A 22,546-nucleotide genomic window follows, 5' to 3' on the forward strand; every position below is an offset into this window, starting at 1 on the left:
AGTCTCATTCTTACTGTTAGTAGTTACAAGTAAGTATTTTTTGTTATACTTCGTGCTACAATTTTTTGTATCCCTTTTCAGAGTTTAGAAATCAGATCCTTAGTTTGCTGTTTTGTACGTATTAATTTTAACTGGCCAAGTTTGAAAACTTATTAAAATAGAATTATGGTTATAAAACTCTTTAATTCTTACAGTCAACATTGTTAAAGAAGACAACATTTTACACGTTTTTCTTTTTCGAGGAAACGATTTTTTCTAGGTTTGGTACAATATTCCGTGAGACTGCTAACCTCAAGGAATTGGTCAAATTTTTATCGCCAAGGAATGAACGGTTCTTAGTTTTAGCAAGCTTTAAAAGAGAGAAAAAGCGCTCACAAATATACGTGGAACCAAACATTGAGAGGACTTTGGCCGCGTGCTTGTGCAAAAGAGGATACTTCTCTCGTGGAATATAGCTGTAAAAGTCATCCAAAGTTTTACACATAAGAAGGCGGTCCTTCAGGCGGATATGGCACTGTAGGTCAGTCAGTTCTAGTTGAAGTACTTGTGAGACGTCCTCTGCCCGAACGGAAAACGGGCGAACAAACATATCTATCGGCTGGCGTTCGGGCGGTCCGCACGGCCAGCTAAGTGTCACGGCTCGGCCACTGCAGCAACGTACGAATTCGCCCGGGACGCTGGCCGCGGGCGATCGCGGGCGCTAGCGCCCCAGGGGCACAGTTTGGACGAGTCTGACCTAGAGGGAAGACCACTGAGTTCAGCGTATGGCTCTAGCGGATCGTACTGCAACTGCATCTGCAGTTGGCTCCACGGTGACACAACGAATTGTTACAAATCGGGCACTCCAAGAACAGCTCCGAGCCAGACGCCTTGTAGCGTGCATTCCACCGACCCCAAACCATCGTCATCTGCGACTTCAATGACGTCAAGCGAGAGCTCATTGGAGGGTCGGGTGAAGGTATGTTGTGTTTTCTGATGAACGCTGTTCTGCCTCGGTGCCAGTGATGGCCGTGTGTTGGTTAGAAGGTGGCCAGGTGAGGTTCTGCAACCAACCTGTCTGCGTGCTACACACACTGGACCTAACCCTGGAGTTACGGTCGGGAGCGATTTCGAATGACAGCAGGAGCACTCTCGTGGTTATCCCACGCGCCCTGACTGCAAATTTGTACGTCAGTCTGGTGATTCGACCAGTTCTGCTACGATTCACGAACAGCATTCTGTTGCTTGTCACGGTCCGCGCGGCTCCCTCCGTCGGAGGTTCGAGTCCTCCCTCGTGTGTGTGTGTGTGTGTGTGTGTGTGTGTGTGTGTGTGTGTGTGTGTGTGTGTGTTGTCCTTAGCGTAAGTTAGTTTAAGTTAGATTAAATTGTGTGTAAGCATAGGGACTGATGACCTCAGCAGCCCCCAGTCTCGAAATACATCGGGTACTGAAATCACGATGTGACAGTGGGCGGTTTGTTTCCTTGATTTCCTATGAATCTGGCGCTAGTTACGTGATGTAACCACTAAAGGTTCGACGCTGTTTCACTCGCATTAACATGTTCTTCGCGTTATGATGCACTTGCGTTCTTCTAACACGTACGTTAATTCATATTTTGTGTTCGGAGATCTTGTGACACAAATCGATAATGGGAATGTGGTGTGTCACCAACTTCATTCTCTTAGATGGCACGTACAGTGTTGTGTGTACACCAGAGGTTGGATATGTTGATCGATACGACAATGCAGGGCACTGATTTGTAATTAATGTTATGTTTTTCATATTCCCTTCTTTATCCGCGACAATGACAATACACTACAGCGATTTTAACTATTTCTAGAGTATGTTAGTCTTCTGTGTGCAGGGCTGGTGGTGGTGGTGGGCGTTAGTCTGATACCGAGCTAGCAAAAACTGTTGAATACGGCACCCTTGTCGATACTCTATTACAAATTCTGTAATTTTTCCGACATGCACAGGCTACAGAGTGCCGACTTTATAGGACTGTAATACACTAGCAGCACAATCCTCCGAGATGGCAATTGTCACGTTCATCACGTTAAAACTCTAACTTTTTGGCATGAAGCAACACCAGATCTGACGATAACAGTGAAGTCGCCAGAGTCGAACGCAACTGAAAACCTTTGATAGTGTCTCAAATAATATGCCACATTTCGTAGATGATATCCACGCATTTTGACCCGACGAGTTAATTGTGGTGGTGGTAGTAATGGTAGCAGTTAAGACATCAATACCTCCTACGCCACAGTCTTATCTGGTCTACGCTACACCGAAATGCAGCTTGCAAGAGTCGTGTGCATTTCACACGTTATTGGTGCTATGGTGGTGCTTTTTTGTCCAGTGAGCTTCATGTAAACAACAACATATAAACATATATTTTTGTCTGTTACAAATGTGATAGACCACAAAAAACTTTCTGAGCAAGTTCATTATCAGTGTTGGGTCCGATAAAGAAAACAATAAGAAGTGTTTTACAGTATGGAGAGTGATTTTAGGCAACACAATACTGTTCACACTAAAGCACTACAGTATTTAAAGTTTCCCTACAGTAGTGTGTTGCTAAGAAGGCAGGTGGCGGGAAGATGCGCAGCAGGATGAGTGTACTGCGTGATAGGCCAGCCAGTTGTGTCATCCTGCCGATGCTGTCCGTCGTTACCGCATGGACGAGCGAGTTGAAAATTTCTCTCGCGCTTGTGAAACAGTGACAGGAGGGGAGAGAGTGAGGGGGAGGGGAGAGAGTGAGAGGTAGGGGGAGGGAGAGGGGGGCATTTGAGAGACAGACGGAGGAGGGGCGTGAGTGAGGGAGAGAGGGAGGGTGGAGGGGCGCGTGAGAGGGAGGGAGGGTGGAGGGGCGCGTGAGAGGGAGGGAGGGTGGGGGGCGCGTGAGAGGGATGGAGGGAGGGTGGGGGGCGCGTGAGAGGGATGGAGGGAGGGAGGGTGGGGGGCGCGTGAGAGGGATGGAGGGAGGGAGGGTGGGTGGCGAGTGAGAGGGATGGAGGGAGGGTGGGTGGGAGGGAAGGAGGGTGGGGGGCGCGTAAGAGGGATGGACGGAGAGAGGGTGGGAGGGAGGGGGGAGCGCGAGTGAGGGATGGAGGGAGGGGGCAGCGCGAGCGAGGGAGGGAGGGAGGGCAAGTGAGAGAGGGAGGGAGAGTTGCAGTGTAACTCACCTCCACCTCCCTCTCCCTCTCTCTCTCTCTCTCTCTCTCTCTCTCTCTCTCCCTCCAACATGCATCACTCAGCCGCCTTCTTAGCTTACCACAGCACTAAGAGGATTTGTTAGAACAGAAATCTAAAATTCATTGAAATTAAAGAGGGAATTACTTCTAACGTTACAACGTCCAATGGTAAAAACTCGTAGCAAATTATACTGAATAAAAAGTTGATACGAATCTATCATGGAAATGCAGTTTTATGTCCCTCTGTAACATTTCTAGAAAGAAGCTACATCAGGGTCCATTAACCAGGCTTCCGCACTGTAGCATTAAGACGAATATACCAGAAAGGAGTGAAAGAACTAGTTCGCAAATCCAGATAAGAGCCAAACGGCAGACAAAAGATAGTAATTGGGTTTTGTGTTAACTTACTGAGGTTGGTGAGCTCGAACTCGACCTTCTTGTTGGAGCTGACGTTGCGCATAGACTGCACTTCGGTGTAGTTGGCGTGCATGTAGTAAACACGGTAGCCTGTGATCAGGCCGTTGGGCTTCTCGGGCTGCAGCCAGCTCAGCTTGAGAGAGTTAGAAGCGACTCGGAGGACAGTCACGTTCCTCGGCTGGCTCGGCACTGTAACACACAACACACTAGACATCAGATTTGCTTATTTCATAAAAGGTTAACGTTCATCTTTAAATACAGTAGAGTCCAGAATTAAAGCAACAAACCGCTATTTCCACGCCCTGTGTCTAATTCACGATATTATCACACAACCTGCCAACCAGATGCCCGTACGGTAATGTTCTGCACGGAAGATGGCATTCCGGTCCATGGACAACCACGCCAACGCTGACGTCAGGGCACATATCAAAAGGCGTAGTGTTTGGCGCTGGTCTCACATCCACAATCGCTGTGGTGGTGGGCTATAGGAGGAATGGAAGCAGAACGCTCGGAAACTGATGTGGCCCGATGGCTTAAGGGGGGTAAGACGTCCAACGGGTCGACTTGGAGCAGGAGAGTCATCACAGGACATTTTATTTTCTCCTGTCTATACTTTAACAAATAAATTCATAAAACTTTGTCACCAATGCCAGGAAGGATTGAGGACTCACACTCATCGCAGTGGAAGTTCAAAAACGTAGCAAAATACCTTTTTTTGTTACATGTGAAATTTCATCATTTTTTCACTTATTACTGGCTGCATTTGTTGCTATAGGTACACTTTTCTTCCTAAGTAAGAGAGATTCTTCGATGAATTTTTCGTAGCATACCAACAGTAGTTACAGGTGTATGAAACTCTAGAATTTTCCAAATCTATTAAAAAACTGTGGAAAAAATTGAGATAATTAACTATAAAACTTGAGTTTTTTCTAAACATGAAGTTTAAAATGTTCATTTTTCATAAATTAAATAACTTCTGGAGTTTCATACACCTGTAACTATGGTTTGTATGCTGTGCAAAAGTCATCGAAGAATCTCTCTTATTTAGGAAGAAAAGTGTACCTATAGCAACAAATGCAGCCAGTAGTAAGTGAAAAAATGATTAAATTTCACATGTAAAAAAATGTGTTTTGTTACGTTTGTGAGCTTCCACTGCTATGAGTATGAATCCTGAATCCTTCCTGGTCATGCTCTTAAGGTTTTATGAATTTATTTGTAAAAGTATAGACAGTGGAAATTAAAATGTCCTGTGGTGTCTCTCCTGCTCCAAGCCGGCCCGTTTGACGTCCTACCCCCCTTAATGTGAATCGTTCTGTTGTTTCTCGAATGTGGCGACAGTTTACAGAAACCGAAACTGCATCCGGAAGACCAGGGCGGGGACGACCACGAGTGACATCACCACGAATGACATCAGAAACAGAAGACCGTTAATTCGCTGTAAGGGCACGACAGTACTGCCTTAGTACTGCACAGGAACTGGCATCTGATCTTGCAGCGTCCACTGGACACGTTGTATCGAGGCAAAGGGTGTACAAAAGGCTTCAACAGAGCGGCCTTTACTATTGGAGACCAGCTGTATGTGTACCTCTGATACGTATTCACAGAAGGGAGCGCCTAGAGTGGAGCCGTCAACTTGCCACCTGGACGGTCGAGCAATGGGCCAAAGTTCTTTTCACAGATAAGTCCTGATTTGGTCTAGGGAGTGATTCTCGACAGATTTGCGTCTGGGGGGAACATGGAACACGATTTCGGGACCCAAACATTGCGGAAAGAGACCGGTATCGAGGACGAACCCTAATGGTGTGGGAAGAGATTATGTTGACCACTCGAACATCTCTTCATGAAATTGTATGGGTAGGTAGGCAAGGTTTAACTGCTGTCAGGTATCGTGACGAGATCTTGGTACCTCATGTGTGCCGCGCGGGACTAGCCGAGCGGTCTCAGGCGCTACAGTCGTGGACAGTGCGGCTGGTCCCGGCGGAGGTTCGAGTCCTCCCTCGTGTGTGTGTGTGTGTGTGTGTGTGGTTGGTTGGTGGGTTTTTGGGGGAAGAGACCAAACAGCGAGGTCATCGGTCTCATCGGATTAGGGAAGGACAGGGAAGGAAGTCGGCCGTGCCCTTTCAGAGGAACCATCCCGGCATTTGCCTGGAGCGATTTAGGGAAATCACGGAAAACCTAAATCTGGATGGCCGGACGCGGGATTGAACCGTCGTCCTCCCGAACGCGAGTCCAGTGTGCTAACCACTGCGCCACCTCGCTCGGTGTGTGTGTGTGTGTGTGTGTGTGTGTGTGTGTGTGTGTGTGTGTGTGTCTCCTTAAGATAATTTGTGTGTAAGCTTAGGGACTGATGACGTTAGCAGTTCAGTCCCTTAAGATTTCACACACACTTGATTTGGTACGTCATGTGCGGTTGTTGCGAGGTGCTGTGGACTAAGACTTCGTAATGACGGATGATAATGCTCGACCTCACAGAGCAAGGGTGGTCGATGTTTTCCTGGAAACGGTAGATATTGCAGACATAGCGTAGCCTGCACGTGCGTCCGATCTGAATCCCATAGAGCATGTCTTGGATGCACTAAGGAGATGTGTTGCGTCACGTCAGCATCCACCAACCACTCTCCAAGACTTGCGAGCAGCTCTCCAGAAAGAAGGGACGTTATTGCCTCAACAAGAGATTGATGACATCATTCATAGCATGCCCCGTCGTTGTCAGGCCTGTATTGCTGCGAGAGGTTGTCACTCCCCATGTGAGCACATTAACCAATTGTTGGTGTACAAATCCCTTAAGCCGGAAAAAATGAAGGACATTTTTGTCTACCGTTGTGCATGCTGCATTTGTTTATGTTCTGTATTCTTTACATTTTTGCACTTTACTATCACTCCTTTATACTGTTTTGTGGAAAAACAAACGCAACATTGCAAAATTTCCGTTTGTTGCTTTAATTTTGGACACCAGCGGACATTTTACGTGGCAGTAAAAACTATACTGCTTATCACTACACCGTATGTTACGATAAATTGAGCTATAAGATCTAGATTTAATTTTTACAGGCTTTTCTTCAGTTCCTTTACAGACTCCAAGGATATACAGGGTAGTCAGAAACAGTCTGAAAAGGTTGTGAGGGTGTTGCAGGGTGGACTGTGCAGAAAAATAATTGTTAAGAAAAAAAATTCGATGTGTTGCGCCGTTTCCGAGTTAATTAGCATTGAAGTCTGCCGATCATGCCGTTTCGCGCACAAATTCAAGTAGACCACCAAATACAATTAGCATCAGTTGCTCTCCTAGCGTAAATGATAGCGCACAAGACTGTGGCTCGGGTTCGATCCTTACTACCGTCCCACATCCAATTTTTCTATGACACTCTTGTTAGATTTTGGGAAACAAAACGAAAAACACGTTTAGGGACACCGTCTCTGGCTGGATGCTTGAATTTGCATGTGCAAAGGCCTGATTGGCTGGTTTCAGATTTAATTAACTCGGAAACGGCGCAACGTATCGAATTTTTTTTTTCTTTCTCTGCACATCCTACACTGCTACACACGTACAAATTTTTCAGACTGTTTCTGTCCATCGTGGACAGATAAGATTTTCGAAAAGTGTGCTACACCATACCATACAATCGAAGCACAAAAAAGATCCGATTACAGCGAGCATTTCCCGTCGATGTACCTGGAAAGACGAATACTTGACCGAAAGAATCCACTATATTCTCTTGAACCGTAAAGTCCATAGTTACAAAATATATCATCCTTACAAAACAAACTCGTGACGATAATGTCTTGGAACTCCCAGTAAGGAACAGACCCGCGCATTTCGAATCAGTTAATATAGAGGAAGCCATTAGTTATCATTGACGACACGTGTTACAAAGCAACGGCCTTGCCGCAGTGGGTACACCGGTTCCCGTGAGATCATCGAAGTTAAGCGTTGTCGGGCGTGGCCGGTACTTGGATGGGTGACCATCCAGCCACCATGCGCTGTTGCCATTTTTCGGGGTGCACTCAGCCTCGTGATGCCAATGAGGAGCTACTCGACCGAATAGTAGCGTCTCCGGCCACAGAAAACCATCATAATGACCGGGAGAGCAGTGTGCTGACCACAAGCCCCTCCTATCCGCATCCGCCATGAGGTTGACCCGGCGGTCGGATGGTTACGATGGGCCACTTGTGGCCTGAAGATGGAGTGCTTAATGACGTGTTACAAGGGATATTAAGGAAGATGGGAAAATATTTTTGATTAGCAGAGTGATCGGAAATAAACTGCAAAATATCTGAGTAGTAAGCATTAAATATTCAGTTCTGAGTGCGAAGATGTAGAGTAAAAATGACGAAATTTAGAAACATTATGCAATACGCCTTAGACCAATACGTGCCGGGAAAGGTTGTGACGGACTGTAAAGACCAAGTGTGGTACAATAGCGGTATTAAAAAGTTACTACGAAAGCAGAGAGAGCTTCATCACGGATTTAAACGAAGTGGAAGTCTAGTTGATAAATAAAAGCTGAACGAAGCCAAAATGAGCGTAAGAAGCGCAATGCGAGAAGCGTTCACGAAATTCGAAAGTACAATATTGTCTACCGATGTGACCAAAAGGCCGAAGTAGTTACGGTATTATTGAAATCAGTAAGAATAACCATCTACTCGGTCGCTCAGTGACCATAATGGAACCAAAACAGAAGATGACAGAGGGAAGGCCGAAATACTCAATTCGGCCTTACAAAACTGCTTCACCACGGGAAGTCCTAATGTAGGCCCTCCGTTCACTCATTACACACATGTCAAAATTATAGATGTTGAGATACATGATCGCTGAATAGAAAATCACCTAAATACATTTAATAGTGGATAGGCAATTGGAATGGATGGATTGCTGGATAAATACCTCTCAGATTTTAAACAGATAATGCGAAGTAACTTGCCCCCTTCTAGTAGTAGTTTATCGTTGGAACAACGAAGACTGCCAAACAGTTGGAAAGAAAGAAAAAAAACGAAACAGGTAATTCCTGTTTTGAGGGTAGCTCGTCGAATTGATGCGCATAACTGTAGGCTTATATTGCTGATGTCAGTTTGTTGTAGAATTATGAAACATGTTTGTTGCGTACCAAGCAAAAGGTACAGAACAAATACCGCGAGAAGGCGCCACTTGCAGGCACAACATGCCTCTCGCCTCTCAGTTCCGTGTAGCAGGCTCCAGATGGCGCTGCTGCTTCCGCGCGCGTGTCGTGTACGTCAACGGATAGTGTGGACAGCTGCCACCAGGAGCACTGTCAACCGCGGACTACATTCCTTCCGCCTTGTATTGGCAGACACGGGAATCCTACCACCGATAGGCACCAAAACACGACGCGCAACAGACAGTCACGATTCAGCAGTTAGTTCAGTTCCTGCAGCCTGTTTAGTACAGTATTCTGAAGACTACCTTCCAACTTAGCGGTCGCTATTTTCGGAGAACTAGAACCATAAACAGAGCGTCTGCACAATTATCTCCAGTTATAGTGACAATACTACAAACTGCAAAGAGACAGAAATGTTACTTAGATTTTACTCTATTAAGTACAGGACATTAGTTGCCACGCATCAGATTGTATCATTTAGATTTCATTGTAGTAAGTATAGGGCACCAAGTGCCACGCATCAAACTGTATCAAAGTTAAGTACCATTTTGTAACATACCGGTAACCTCAATAAATTTCATTTGCTGTTATGTCCGCCCCGGTAGCTGAGTGGTGCCGGATCGGTAGCTCAGCGTGTTCGGTCAGAGGGCTGCTCGCCCTCTGACCCTCTGTAATAAAAAAACTGAGTAAAGGAATCAACGATCAAGTAGAACGGATGTCTTGTGACGTCCGTCCAGACCAAACGCAAAAAAAAAAAAAAAAAAAAAAAAAAAAAAAATATATATATATATATATCCTGTCAGCGCGACAAAATGTCAATCCTCAGGTCCCGGGTTCGATTCCCGGCTGGGTCGGAGATTTTCTTCGCTCAGGGACCGGGTGTTGTGTTGTCCTAATCATCATCATTTCATCCCCATTGACGCGCAAGTCGCCGAAGTGGCGTCAAATAGAAAGACTTGCACCTGGCGAACGGTCTACCCGATGGGAGGCCCTATTCACACGACATTTACATTTGTTATTATTTGCTCTGTTGTCACATTTCTGTTATAGTGCCACCCTGTCAAACAAGTGTTAATAATCGAGCATGCCAGGAACCACCTTTAAGGACCTGTAGCAAGGAAACATTTTTTTGCTGCCGTGGATGTTGGCTCTGAATTAACCGTAGTATTCAGTTAGTACATTCACAATAATTTTGTATATTCACGCATTTTAAAGTCTCGTCAGTAAAAACCAACACGGATTACGTAAACAGAGATCTCCCAAAACACAGGTCCCTCTGTTCGTCCATGAAATCAGGGGTGCCACAGAAAAAGTCTGCTATGTTTATGGCGTTTTCCTTGACTTTCGGAAGGCAATCGATACAGTTCCGCACTACCCTTTAGTCAGCAAAATATGAGCCTATGTAGTAATGGACAAGATTAGTGACTGCACCGAGGTCTTTCTGAGAGACAGAACTAAATATGTTATTCACAACGGGACGAAATTTCTGGAGTTCTCCAAGGAAGTGTTACTAGGCCGTTACTGTTTACAATATATGTAACTGATCTACTTAGCCGGCCGAAGTGGCCGTGCGGTTAAAGGTGCTGCAGTCTGGAACCGCGAGACCGCTACGGTCGCAGGTTCGAATCCTGCCTCGGGCGTGGATGTTTGTGATGTCCTTAGGTTAGTTAGGTTTAACTAGTTCTGAGTTCTAGGGGACTAATGACCTCAGCAGTTGAGTCCCATAGTGCTCAGAGCCATTTTTTTTATCTACTTACATGCATATGTCTGAAAGAACAGACACTGTTGACGATTCACAGCTGCAAGAAATACGTTAGAAATTAATTCGCTGACAGCGAATTCCTTGACGTCAGCTGTATTAGGTACAGATCTTCTATCCAATAACGACATGCGAAAATTTGTGCCGGGTTCGAGTTCTGGTCTACATGTCGTTATTGCGTAGCAGAGCTATACTGAGGTGACAAAGTTATGAGATAGCGATACGCACATATACAGGTGGCGGCAATATGGCGTACACAAGGTATAAAAGGGCAGTGCATTGGCGGAGCTGTCATTTCTACTGAGAGGATTCATGTAAAAAGGTTTCCAGCGTGATTATGGCCGCACGACTGGAGTTAACAGACTTTGTACGAGTGGTGGTAGTTCCAGCTAGACACATGGGACATCCCATTTCTGAAATCGTTAGGGAATTCAATCTTACGAGATCCACAGTGCCATGAATGTGCCGAGAATACCAAATTTCAGGTATTTCTTCTCATCGCGGACAACGTAGCGGCCGACGGTCTTCACTGAACGACCGAGAGCAGCGGCATTTGCGTACAGTTGTCGCTGCTTACAGACAAGCAACACTGCAAGAAATAACTGCAAAAATCCGTGTGGGAGGTTTGACGAACGTATCCGTAGGGACAGTGCGGCGAAATCTGGCGTTAATGGGCTATGGCAGCAGACGACAGACACGAGTGTCTTCGCTAACAGCACGTCATCGCTTACAGCGCTTCTCCTGGACTCGTGACCATATCGGTTGTACCCTAGACGACTAGAAAATCTTAGCCTGGTCATATGAGTCCCAATTTCAGTTAGTAAGATCTGATGGCAGGTTTTGAGTGGTGCAGAGCCCACGAAGCCTTGCATTCAAATTGTCCAAAAGGCACTGTGCAAGCTGGTGGTGGCTCCATAATGGTGTGGGCTGTGTTTACATGGAATGGACTGAATCCTCTGGACCAAATGAACCGATCATTGATTGGACGGCTACTTGGAGATTATTTGCAGCCAGACAACGATGACTTTTTACAGATGACAATGCGCCATGTCACCGAGCCACAACTGTTCGCGATTGGTTTGAAAAACATTCTGGACAATTTGAAAGAAAGATTTGGCCGCCCAGATCTCTCGACATGGATGTCATCGAACATTTACAGGACATAATCGAGAGGTCAGTTCGTGCACAAAATTCTGCGCCAGCAAAACTTTCGTAATTGTGGAGGATATAGAAGCGGCATGGCTCAATATTTCTGCAGGGGACTTCCAACTATTTCCATACCAAATCGAGCTGCTGCACTACGCCGGGAAAAAGGTCTAACACGATATTAGGTGGTATCATATCATGGATATGACGGGGTATCTAGAAGAATACTGAAGTATTGTTCCACGTATGTTAGCTCAGTACTTAGCCATATCTGTAACTTTTCCTTTAGGAGTGGTCGGTTTCCTGACCGATTAAAGTACTCGGTAGTGAAGCCACTTTATAAAAAGGGAGACAGGGATAATGTTGACAATTATAGACCTATTTCTATGCCATCGGTGTTTGCTAAAGTTATCGAGAGGGTTGTATATACAAGGTTACTGCAGCATTTAAATTCACATAATTTGCTGTCAAATGTACAGTTTGGTTTTAGAAATGGCTTAACAACTGAAAATGCTATAGTCTCTTTTCTCTGTGAGGTTTTGGACGGATTAAATAAAAGGTTGCGAACGTTAGGTGTTTTCTTTGATTTAACGAAGGCTTTTGACTGTGTTGACCACAAAATATTACTGCAGAAGTTGGAACATTATGGAGTAAGGGGAGTAGCTTACAATTGGTTCGCCTCCTACTTTAAGAACAGAAAGCAGAAGGTAATCCTCCGCATTATTGAGAGTGGTAATGATGTTCAGTCCCAATGGGGCACTGTTAAATGGGGCGTTCCCCAGGGGTCGGTGCTGGGGCCACTGCTGTTTCTTGTTTATATAAATGATATGCCTTCTAGTATTACAGGTGATTCAAAAATATTTCTGTTTGCTGATGACACCACCTTGGTAGTGAAGGATCTTGTGTGTAATATTGAAACATTATCAAATAATGTAGTTCATGATATAAGTTCGTGGCTTGTGGAAAATAATTTGATGCTAAATCACAGTAAGACTCAGTTTTTACAGTTTCTAACTCACAATTCAACAAGAACTGACATTTTAATCAGACAGAATGGGCATGTTATAAGCGAGACGGAACAGTTCAAGTTCCTAGGCGTACGGATAGATAGTAAGCTGTTGTGGAAAGCCCATGTTCAGGATCTTGTTCAGAAACTAAATGCCGCTTTATTTACCATTAGAACAGTATCTGAAATAAGTGACATTTCAACACGAAAAGTAGTATACTTCGCATATTTTCATACGCTTATGTCATATGGTATTATTTTTTGGGGTAATTCTTCTGATTCAAAAAGGGTATTTTTGGCTCAAAAACGGGCTGTTCGAGCTATGTATGGTGTAAGTTCGAAAACCTCTTGTCGACCCCTATTCAATAGTCTGGCAATTTTGACATTGCCCTCACAGTATGTATTTTCTTTAATGTCGTTTGTTGTTAGTAATATTAGCTTATTCCCAAGAGTTAGCAGCTTTCACTCAGTTAATACTAGGCAGAAATCAAATCTGCATGTGGAATGCACTTCCTTGACTCTTGTGCAGAAAGGAGTGCAGTATTCTGCTGCATCCATTTTCAATAAGCTACCACAAGAACTCAAAAATCTTAGCAGTAGCCCAAACACTTTTAAGTCCAAACTGAAGAGTTTCCTCATGGCTCACTCCTTCTATTCTGTCGAGGAGCTCCTGGAAGAGCTAAAAAATTAAGCAAATTCCAGTGTTACATTCTTGATTTTCTTTATTTAAACTAACGACTTGTCGCCTGAATATGTTTCTTATATTTCATTTTATCTGTTTCTACAATCGTGTTATAATTTCATGTATTGACTCGTTCCATGACCATGGAGACTTCTCCTAAATGTGGTCCCACGGAACAATAAATAAATAAATAAAAAATAAATAAATCTCATGACGTTTGTCGCCTCAGTGTATACCTAATACAGGAATTCGCTGTCAGCGAATTAATTTCGAATAAATGGTCTACTGAACAACGTCGGAAGTTCGTTAATCCTTCAGACGATCTGCCGTTGTCTACAGGAATGTAGTACTGCCAGGTGACTATAGTGAAATGACGGAAGACCTGCCGAGGATATGGTGTTGGTGCGGGGACAGGCAGTTTACCAGAAGTAAATTCATTATTGTTCCATCACGCAACTGCTGAAAGTTCAGTAACAACTGTAAAATACCTATAACTAACTGCGCGTAGTCAGGCTGAGAGTCAGTGAAAGAATCTTAAGGAAATGTAATAAAGCCACGAAAGAAAAGAAGTGGAGTAAGCCGTCCTCTCGTGGGAATATGAAGCTACCGTTGACGTGGACACGGAAGGACATCCGATCTACAAGAGCCAGAGCCGTCGGCACACGGGACGAGTTGGTTAACGTGATCTGCGCTCTCCAACGGCCTTTGGTTCAAATGGCTCTGAGCACTATGGGACTCAACTGCTGAGGTCATTAGTCCCCTAGAACTTAGAACTAGTTAAACCTAACTAACCTAAGGACATCACAAACATCCATGCCCGAGGCAGGATTCGAACCTGCGACCGTAGCGGTCTTGCGGTTCCAGACTGCAGCGCCTTTAACCGCACGGCCCCAACGGCCTTTGTCGCCTTTATTTGGCTCGCAGACCACACAGTCTCTTTACGAAAGCGGACGCGGGTAAAATAGCTGCGTTAACTCTGTTAGCGATTGTTGAAGAAGAGCGGAGAAAATCGCGAAGAAGATTCTTGATTCGTCGATGGCTTGAACAGCAAATTGCTGGTAGACGAACACTACTTAATGCTGTACAAGGATCCAAGATACACACTAGTATAAGTTGTTCGTTAACGCACCTGAACTTTCGTACAATTTTTACTTTCAAATTGAATATAGTCAAGATATAGCGTGTAAGTCAGTTTGTGCGTGCATAATATCCATATTCTCGAGTTGCATTTATTATCAACACTCTGAACTAAGGTACTTGATCACACAGATTTAAAGATCGAGATTCGTTTCGGAACTTCATTCGACTGGAAGAGGAGATTTATTTCTAACCTGTTCACCATCACTGAAAAGGATATTTTCTGGCAAGATACAAACATGACCCGGTCCATTAATCCAGAGAGAGGTATATATGTTTTACAGAAAGTTTCATATTTTCAGTATGTAACTTTTGCTTACTTTCAGGCATAGACTGACAGTCACGATTCAGACACAGAGATATGTGAACAGGCAGAATACGGTGCTGCGGTTGGCTAAACCTGTATAAGACAAGTGTCTGGCGCAGGTGTTACATCGGTAACTGCTGCTACAATGGCTGATTATCAAATTTTTTAAGCGAGTCTGAAAGTGGTGTTATAGTCGGTGCACGAGCGATGGGACACAGCATCTCCCACGTAGCGATGAAGTGGGGATTACCCCGTACGACCATTTCACAAGTATACCGTGAACATGAGGAATCCGGTAAAACATCAAACTCCGACATCGCTGCGGTCGGAAAAGATCCTGCAACCCCCCCGCAAATTACTGAAAATTTCATTGCTGGGATATCAACAAGTGTCAGCGTGCGAACCATTCAATGGAAGATCATCGATATGGGCTTTCGGAGCCGAAGGCCCACTCGTGTACCTTTGATGACTGCACTACACAAAGCTTCGCGCCTCGCCTGGGTCCGTCAACACCGACATCGGACTGTTGATGAATGGAAACATGTTGTCTCATCGGACGAGTCTCGTTTCAAATTGTATCGAGCGGATGGACGTGTACGGATATGGAGATACCGTCATGAACCGTGGACCCTGCATGTCAGCAGGGGACTGTTGAAGCTGGTGGGGGATCTGTAATAGTATGGGGCGTGTGTAGTCGAGTGATATGGGACCTCTGGTACGTCTAGATACGACTGTGACAGGTGTCACGTACGTAAGGATCTTGTCTGATCACCTGCATGCATTTGTGTCCATTGTGCATTCCGACGGACTTGGGCAATTCCGCAGGACAATGCGACACACGCCCAGAATTGCTACAGAGTGGTTCCAGGAACACTCTTCTGATTTAAACACTTGCACTGGCCACCAAACTCCCCAGACATGAACATTATTGAACATATGTGGGAAGTCTTGCAACGTGCTGTTCAGAAGAAATCTCACTCTTACGGATTTATGGACAGCCATGCAGTATTCATGGTGTCAATTCCCTCCTGCAGTATTTGCAGTCAAGTCCATGCCACGTTGTGTTGCGGGCTTGCGGGGACTCTACATGATATTAGGTTCAAATGGCTCTGAGCACGACGGGACTTAACTTCTGAGGTCATCAGTCCCCTAGAACTTAGAACTACTCAAACCTAACTAACCTAAGGACATCACACACATCCATGCCCGAGGCAGGATTCGAATCTGCGACCGTAGCGATACGATATTAGGCAGATTTATCAGTTTCTTTGGCTCTTCAGTGTATGTGCCCCTCGTGTATGGGTTCACTGAATGCAGTGGAAGATATGGAAGAGTGGCACAATAACGCTCTGCTGAGCAGCTCGCGCAATGACGGTGTCGACATCACAGTGCTTTGCATCTGTAGAGGATTGTTGCATAACTCTGAGTTCTGTGTTGTACGTTTTGGTTATGGCATGTGACAGGTGTCTTCAATGTTTTGAAGATATTTTCACAGACAAAATGGTGACTGCGGTAACAAACTGAATAAATCATAATTACGTTATTACTCTGTGACGATGCGCTGAGGAGCCTCAGTCATTTATACGAAAATACTCAGAAGGTAAACCTGAACAACCTTTGAAAGTTTGTGGCTGGTGCACCATGTAGATGGACCCAACAACATCAGTACACACACTCAAGAACGATTTAAATTCACTCTTACTAAAATACCTATCCCTGCTGAGGTCAGCCACTTTCCAAACAATGTACGCATGTAATGAACCCATGCTACCATGTTTCATGCCTTCTGGGTCCAATGGCAGCGTTTTTGCGCCCATGTCTATCTCTGTGCCCTGTGTAGAGAGCTCTGTGAGGATTACAGACATTATATCCGGAGCCGCGCCTCATCTGTAAGTCCCATATACACATCCTTAAGTCTTATCTGCAGCCACATATATCAAAATACCACGTCGTAAACCGTTTTCGCCCGCTCGGCGTGCTCGAATTCTTACGGTAGGCTTGCTCCTGGGCTGAACTTTCGTCTGCTGAAGTCTTGCCACGCAATTTCCATTCCACACTAAGAAAGTACAGGCCAATCATGGTCACATTCTATTACAACGTAGTCTATCATACTTTTGACTCGTTCCCTGGATTATAAGTTTCTGTCGTTAATTACTGAAATGGATTTTGTGAAATTCTTTGCGAAATATTTCCTCAGCATTGGGAATTCTGATTAGTCCTTTTAAAAGCTGTCGTCACATGTCACATATTGTTAAATGTTAGTCATTTGTTTATCAAATGTACGTTAATTCACCATAATGTTAAACTACAGGGGATGAAAAAAAAAAAAACAGGGAAACTTCAAAAACACAACACGTTACCAAGCCTATTACGCTGTTAGAAAACCGTGGGGATTCAAAGCAGCTTCCAGTCGTCTCGAAATGGATAAAAAAATTGGCTCTGAGCAGTATGGGACTTCACTGCTGCGGTCATCAGTCCCCTAGAACTTAGAACTACTTAAACCAAACTAACCTAAGGACATCAGCCCGCCCGGTTGGCCGTGCGGTCTAACGCACGGCTTTCCGGGCGGGAAGGAGCGCCTGGTCCCTGGCACGAATCCGCCCGGCGGATTTGCGTCGAGGTCCGGTGAACCGGTCAGTCTGTGGATGGTTTTTAGGCGGTTTTCCATCTGCCTTGGCGAATGCGGGGTGTTTCCCCTTATTCCGTCTCAGTTACACTATGTCGGCGATTGCTGCACAAACAAGTTCTCCACGTACGCGTACACCATCATTAGTCTACCACGCAAACATAGGGGTTACACTCGTCTGGTCTGAGACGTTCCCTGGGGGGGTCCACCGGGGGCCGAACCGCACAATAACCCTGGGTACGGTACGGGGCGGCGGAGGGGTGCAGTGAACTGCGGTAGTCGTCGTGGGGTTGTGGACCACTGCGGCGAGGACGGAGCCTCTCCATCGTCTCTAGGTCCCCGGTTAACATACAATACAATACAATAAAACCTAAGGACATCACACACATCCATGCCCAAGGCAGGATTCGAACCTGCGACAGTAGCGGTCGCGCGGTTCCAGACTGTAGCGCCTAGAACTGCTCGGCCATTCCTTCCCGCAAAATAGTGGCAGGTTCAGGTAATGACGACGGAGGTGGACAGCTATCACGCAAACTTCTCTCCAAAGTAGACCACAAAGGTCCAATAAAACTGAGGTCTGCTGTCTGTGCTGGCCTGTCGAGATGCTACAATGCATCCTGGTGATCCAAAAGTCAGTCTTGGACAATGAAAAGAATGTGAACAGGGAACACAGCATCATCATCGGGGAACAAACATTGTACCGTGGGATGGACTTGATAATTCTTGCAGAGTAACCACGGGGCCCATGGAATACCACAATATGACTGGCAAAATCATTAGCGAATCATTCACTTTTGGGACTTAATCTCGGCCAAAAGTTGTAACAGTGTGAAACAAGACTCATCAGACCAAATGACATTCTTCCACAGCTCCGTATTCCACGTTTTATGCCTTCGGCACCACGTTTTCCTGTTACGGTCACGTGCATCACCGACGAGTCGTTTGGGAATTCAAGCTCGCCCTGCAATTCCCTGCTTCTGGAGCTCGCTTTTTGTTGTTTAGGTGCTGGCAGTGTTCGCGCGAGCGAAATTTAGTTCTATAGTGATGTTTGCAACTGCAACTGTCGTCCTCTTATTTCTCATCATAATCCTCTCAATGACTGTCGGCCACGATCACTCAACACACACTTTTGTCCGCGCTCTGACTTAGCGGATGATGTTTTTCCGTTTTCCTCGTATGCGGGAGCACCCACCATACGAGCACAAATACAGTACTGGCCATTAAAATTGCTACACCAAGAAGAAATGCAGATGATAAACGGGTATTCATTGGACAAATATATTATACTAGAACTGACATGTGATTACATTTTCACGCAATTTGGGTGCATAGATCCTGAGAAATCAGTACCCAGAACAACCACCTCTGGCCGTAATAACGGCCTTGATACGCCTGGGCATTGAGTCAAACAGAGCTTGGATGGCGTGTACAGGTACAGCCTCCGATGCAGCTTCAACACAATACCACAGTTCATCACGAGTAGTGACTGGAGTATTGTGACGACCCAGTTGCTAGGCCACTATTGACCAGACGTTTTCAATTGGTGAGAGATCTGGAGAATGTGCTGGCCAGGGTAGCAGTCGAACATTTTCTGTATCAAGAAAGGCCTGTACAGGACCTACAACATGCGGTCATGCATTATCCTGCTGAAATGTAGGGTTTCGCAGGGATCGAATGAAGGCAAGAGCCACGGTCGTAACACATCTGAAATGTAACGTCCACTGTTCAAAGTGCCGTCAATGCGAACAAGAGGTGACCGAGACGTGTAACCAATGGCACCCCATACCATTACGCCGGGTGATACGCCAGTATGGCGATGACGAATACACGCTTCCGATGTGCGTTCACCGCGATGTCGCCAAACACGGATGCGACCATCATGATGCTGTAAACAGAACCTGGATTCATCCGAAAAAATGACGTTTTGTGATTCGTGCACCCAGGTTCGTCGTTGAGTATACCATCGCAGGCGCTCCTGCCTGTGATACAGTGTCAAGGGTAACCGCAGCCATGGTCTCCGAGCTGATAGTCCATGCTGCTTCAAACGTCGTCGAACAATTCGTGCAGATGGCTGTTGTCTTGCAAACGTCCCCATCTGTTGACTCAGGGATCGAGACGTGGGTGCACGATCCGTTTCAGCCATGCGGATAAGATGCCTGTCATCTCGACTGCTAGTGATACGAGGCCGTAGGGATCCCGCACGGCGTTCCGTATTAGCCCCCTGAACCCACCGATTCCATATTCTGCTAACAGTCATTGGTTCTCGACCAACGCGAGCAGCACTGTCACGATACGGTAAACCGCAAACGCGACAGGCTACAATCCGACCTTTATCAAAGTCGGAAACGTGATGGTACGCATTTCTCCTCCTTACACGAGGCATCACAACAAACGCTTCAGCAGGCAACGCAGGTCAACTGCTGTTTGTGTATGAGAAATCGGTTGGAAACTTTCCTCATGTGAGCACGTTGTAGGTGGCGCCAACCTTGTGTGAATGCTTTGAAAAGGTAATCATTTGCGTATCACAGCATCTTCTTCCTGTCGGTTCAATTTCGAGTCTGTAGCACGTCGTCTTCGTGGTGTAGCAATTTTAATGGCCAGTAGTGTAATAAGCTCCGACGATGCACTCACTACTACACAGAACACTGTTGTGACCACGAATGACACTTACAACCCATTGGGGACATGGTAACAAATGGCTCTGAGCACTATGGGACTCAACTGCTGAGGTCATTAGTCCCCTAGAACTTAGAACTAGTTAAACCTAACTAACCTAAGGACATCACAAACATCCATCCCCGAGGCAAGATTCGAACCTGCGACCGTAGCGGTCTTGCGGTTCCAGACTGCAGCGCCTTTAACCGCACGGCCACTTCGGCCGGCGACATGGTAACAGTGTTCAGTTACAACAGCACAACATGCAGCATCTGCATTTATGCTCAGGCGTGCGTTTCTCGCCCTGTTTCCACATTTTTGTCCAACCGCGGTATTTTAATATGCTACAATTCTCAATGTAATAAGTCTGGCATTGTGTGCATTTCTATTATATTTGGGAGAAACGATTAATTCACTGATGTCTACCAAACATTATTTATGTCATACTTTATACACAAACAAGAATCAGATAATGAAGCGAAGATTTCAGTGGATGGAGTGTCTTACAACATCCTTCACGTATGTTTGGGGCACCTTTCATTAATTACGTGACATCTGTTAACGCATGAGAAACAGGAATGTCTCATATGTAAGGTGCCTGCTGGCACGAAGGAACAAGGATGTACGTGTAACTATGCGCAGAACCAGGAAGAAGGGTATGTCGCCATCTTTAGACCTATAGAATATCAACAATGCTTCAAAAATCTCTAGGCCACATCGTATTCAAAGCAATATAGAGGCACTTCTGCCGGAATTGGTAGTAATAGTAACTTCAACATTAATTAGTTGTAGAGCGCTTGTAATGGAAATGGGCGATAATCGTTATATTGACATTAACTTTTCACCACAAGGTAATTGTTACTGCGGATATCTGCACAAAACCCCCCGGATATCCGCATCGGCGCAGGTTGTTAACCGCAAAGTAAATATTAGTGGGTATCTGCTGTCCATTTCCGGAGTTGTTTGGCTCACTAAAGACGTACAGCTTTCTGTGCAGTTGTGAGCAATGGCCTTTTGCTAGATACTACCCACTTCATGCCATGTTCGCTCGGAAACTAGTTGAGATGGACGAGCATTTACTGACAGCACCAATTCCTGTCGGGTTTGAAACCGATTGTCATTGACAAAGTGTGTTACTCGTTTCAGGTCCTAGCCGGTTAAGATCTTTTCACGGTCACTTTCCTTCTGCCGTGTTGCATTGCTGGGAGTGGCACACTATTCCTTATAGACAAGCTGGGCAGTCCCATTAACAACTGTATACCAATAAGACTGTAACAATGAGAAGTCTTTGCCATTAGATTCAGAAGCATCCGACCCATCTTACATTTCAAGGCGGTGAGTTATTCTGTACTGTTAATGAAATAAATAAATAAATAAATAAAAATAGTCTACGTTGATACACCAACAAGTTGGGCAACTTGATTCACGGTGTAGTCACGGGCTCGGCTGAACTCATTAACTCCTCCACTTTGCTGTGCTAATTCCATACAACCGACTGGCTACTTCACTGTAATGACTAACGTAATCGGTGAAGGGCCACATGACCGTCTGCTGCCAGTTCTACACTTTCTATAGCGCTCTAAAGTGATCAGTCTGTTCTTTTAAGGGGGTGATCAATAATTTGTCTGGTGAGCTCACCTGCAGATTTAGTCTCGTTGAAAAACATAATGAAGAAGGAAGATGAAAGAGTAGCTAAATAAATGGAGACATATTTGGGAAGAGTACTGTTCAGATCTTCGTTCTGCCCCCTGATTTAAGTTTTCTCGTTTTCTGTACATCCATTCAGGTGAATGTCGTGATGTTTCCTTCCTTGAAAGATCACAAACTGGTTCTGATGTCTTCACCAATCATTCTGAACTGACCTAGGATGCCACCGCTAATGACCTCTGTGTCAGTGGGATTATAAACCCTAACCTGTCATGGCATCCTCTATTAATATGACTACGTTCAGTCGATAGCCAACATCTAGATTGTGCTATGATGTTGCCTTTCTCCTCCTTTTCAGGATGCGAATCCAGCAGTGTATGCTTAAAAACCACTGTCTGGCACGGATATGTAGGAAAAGGGAACGGACAGATACAAGCTTAGGGACAATCTGTAGAGTGTAGGTTGATCTCTCACAGGCTAAGAAAAGCGTTTCCTATGAAATGTGGAGGAAGGGAGGGGGGTAGAGGGGAAGGGAGGGAAGGAGAGTGGTTAGGGGGAGAAACAAATGAAAATTATTGATCTGCTGACTGCAAAGCAATAACTCCGAAATTATACGAAGTGAACTAAAGATGTCTGTTGTTGCGCGCCGAGCTCTTCAGTCGGTGTAAGGATGGAATGTAGACGTAATTTCTGTGCAAGCCTTACCCTCAATTTTGGGTGATTTTGAAATTATTTGTGTGTATCGGTGTGACTTAATTATTTTACAGTGTTTGTCAGTAAATGCATCGAATAGCATCGTGGAATTTATTTAGAACAGATTAGCTACCTGCACTTCCAGTTATAGTCACACAGACAGCCTGCTCGCATCTCCGACTCGT

General features: G+C 45.3%; 1 protein-coding gene across 3 annotated transcripts in view; it reads right to left on the bottom strand.

The window, feature by feature from the left end:
- The window catches only part of LOC126248838 (tyrosine-protein phosphatase 99A-like), a 482,348-nt gene that overhangs the window by 225,297 nt on the left and 234,505 nt on the right, over window positions 1-22,546 (bottom strand). For 2 of the 3 annotated variants that reach the window (XM_049950255.1, XM_049950254.1), the window contains exon 2: window positions 3,581-3,778. In XM_049950255.1, coding sequence (XP_049806212.1) covers window positions 3,581-3,778 — 198 coding nt within the window. Of the gene's footprint in view, window positions 1-3,580; window positions 3,779-22,546 lie in introns of those variants that run through there. The other variant, XM_049950256.1, reaches the window with a different exon arrangement.

The sequence above is a fragment of the Schistocerca nitens genome, chromosome 3 (assembly GCF_023898315.1).
Source record: "Schistocerca nitens isolate TAMUIC-IGC-003100 chromosome 3, iqSchNite1.1, whole genome shotgun sequence".
NCBI lineage: Eukaryota > Metazoa > Arthropoda > Insecta > Orthoptera > Acrididae > Schistocerca > Schistocerca nitens.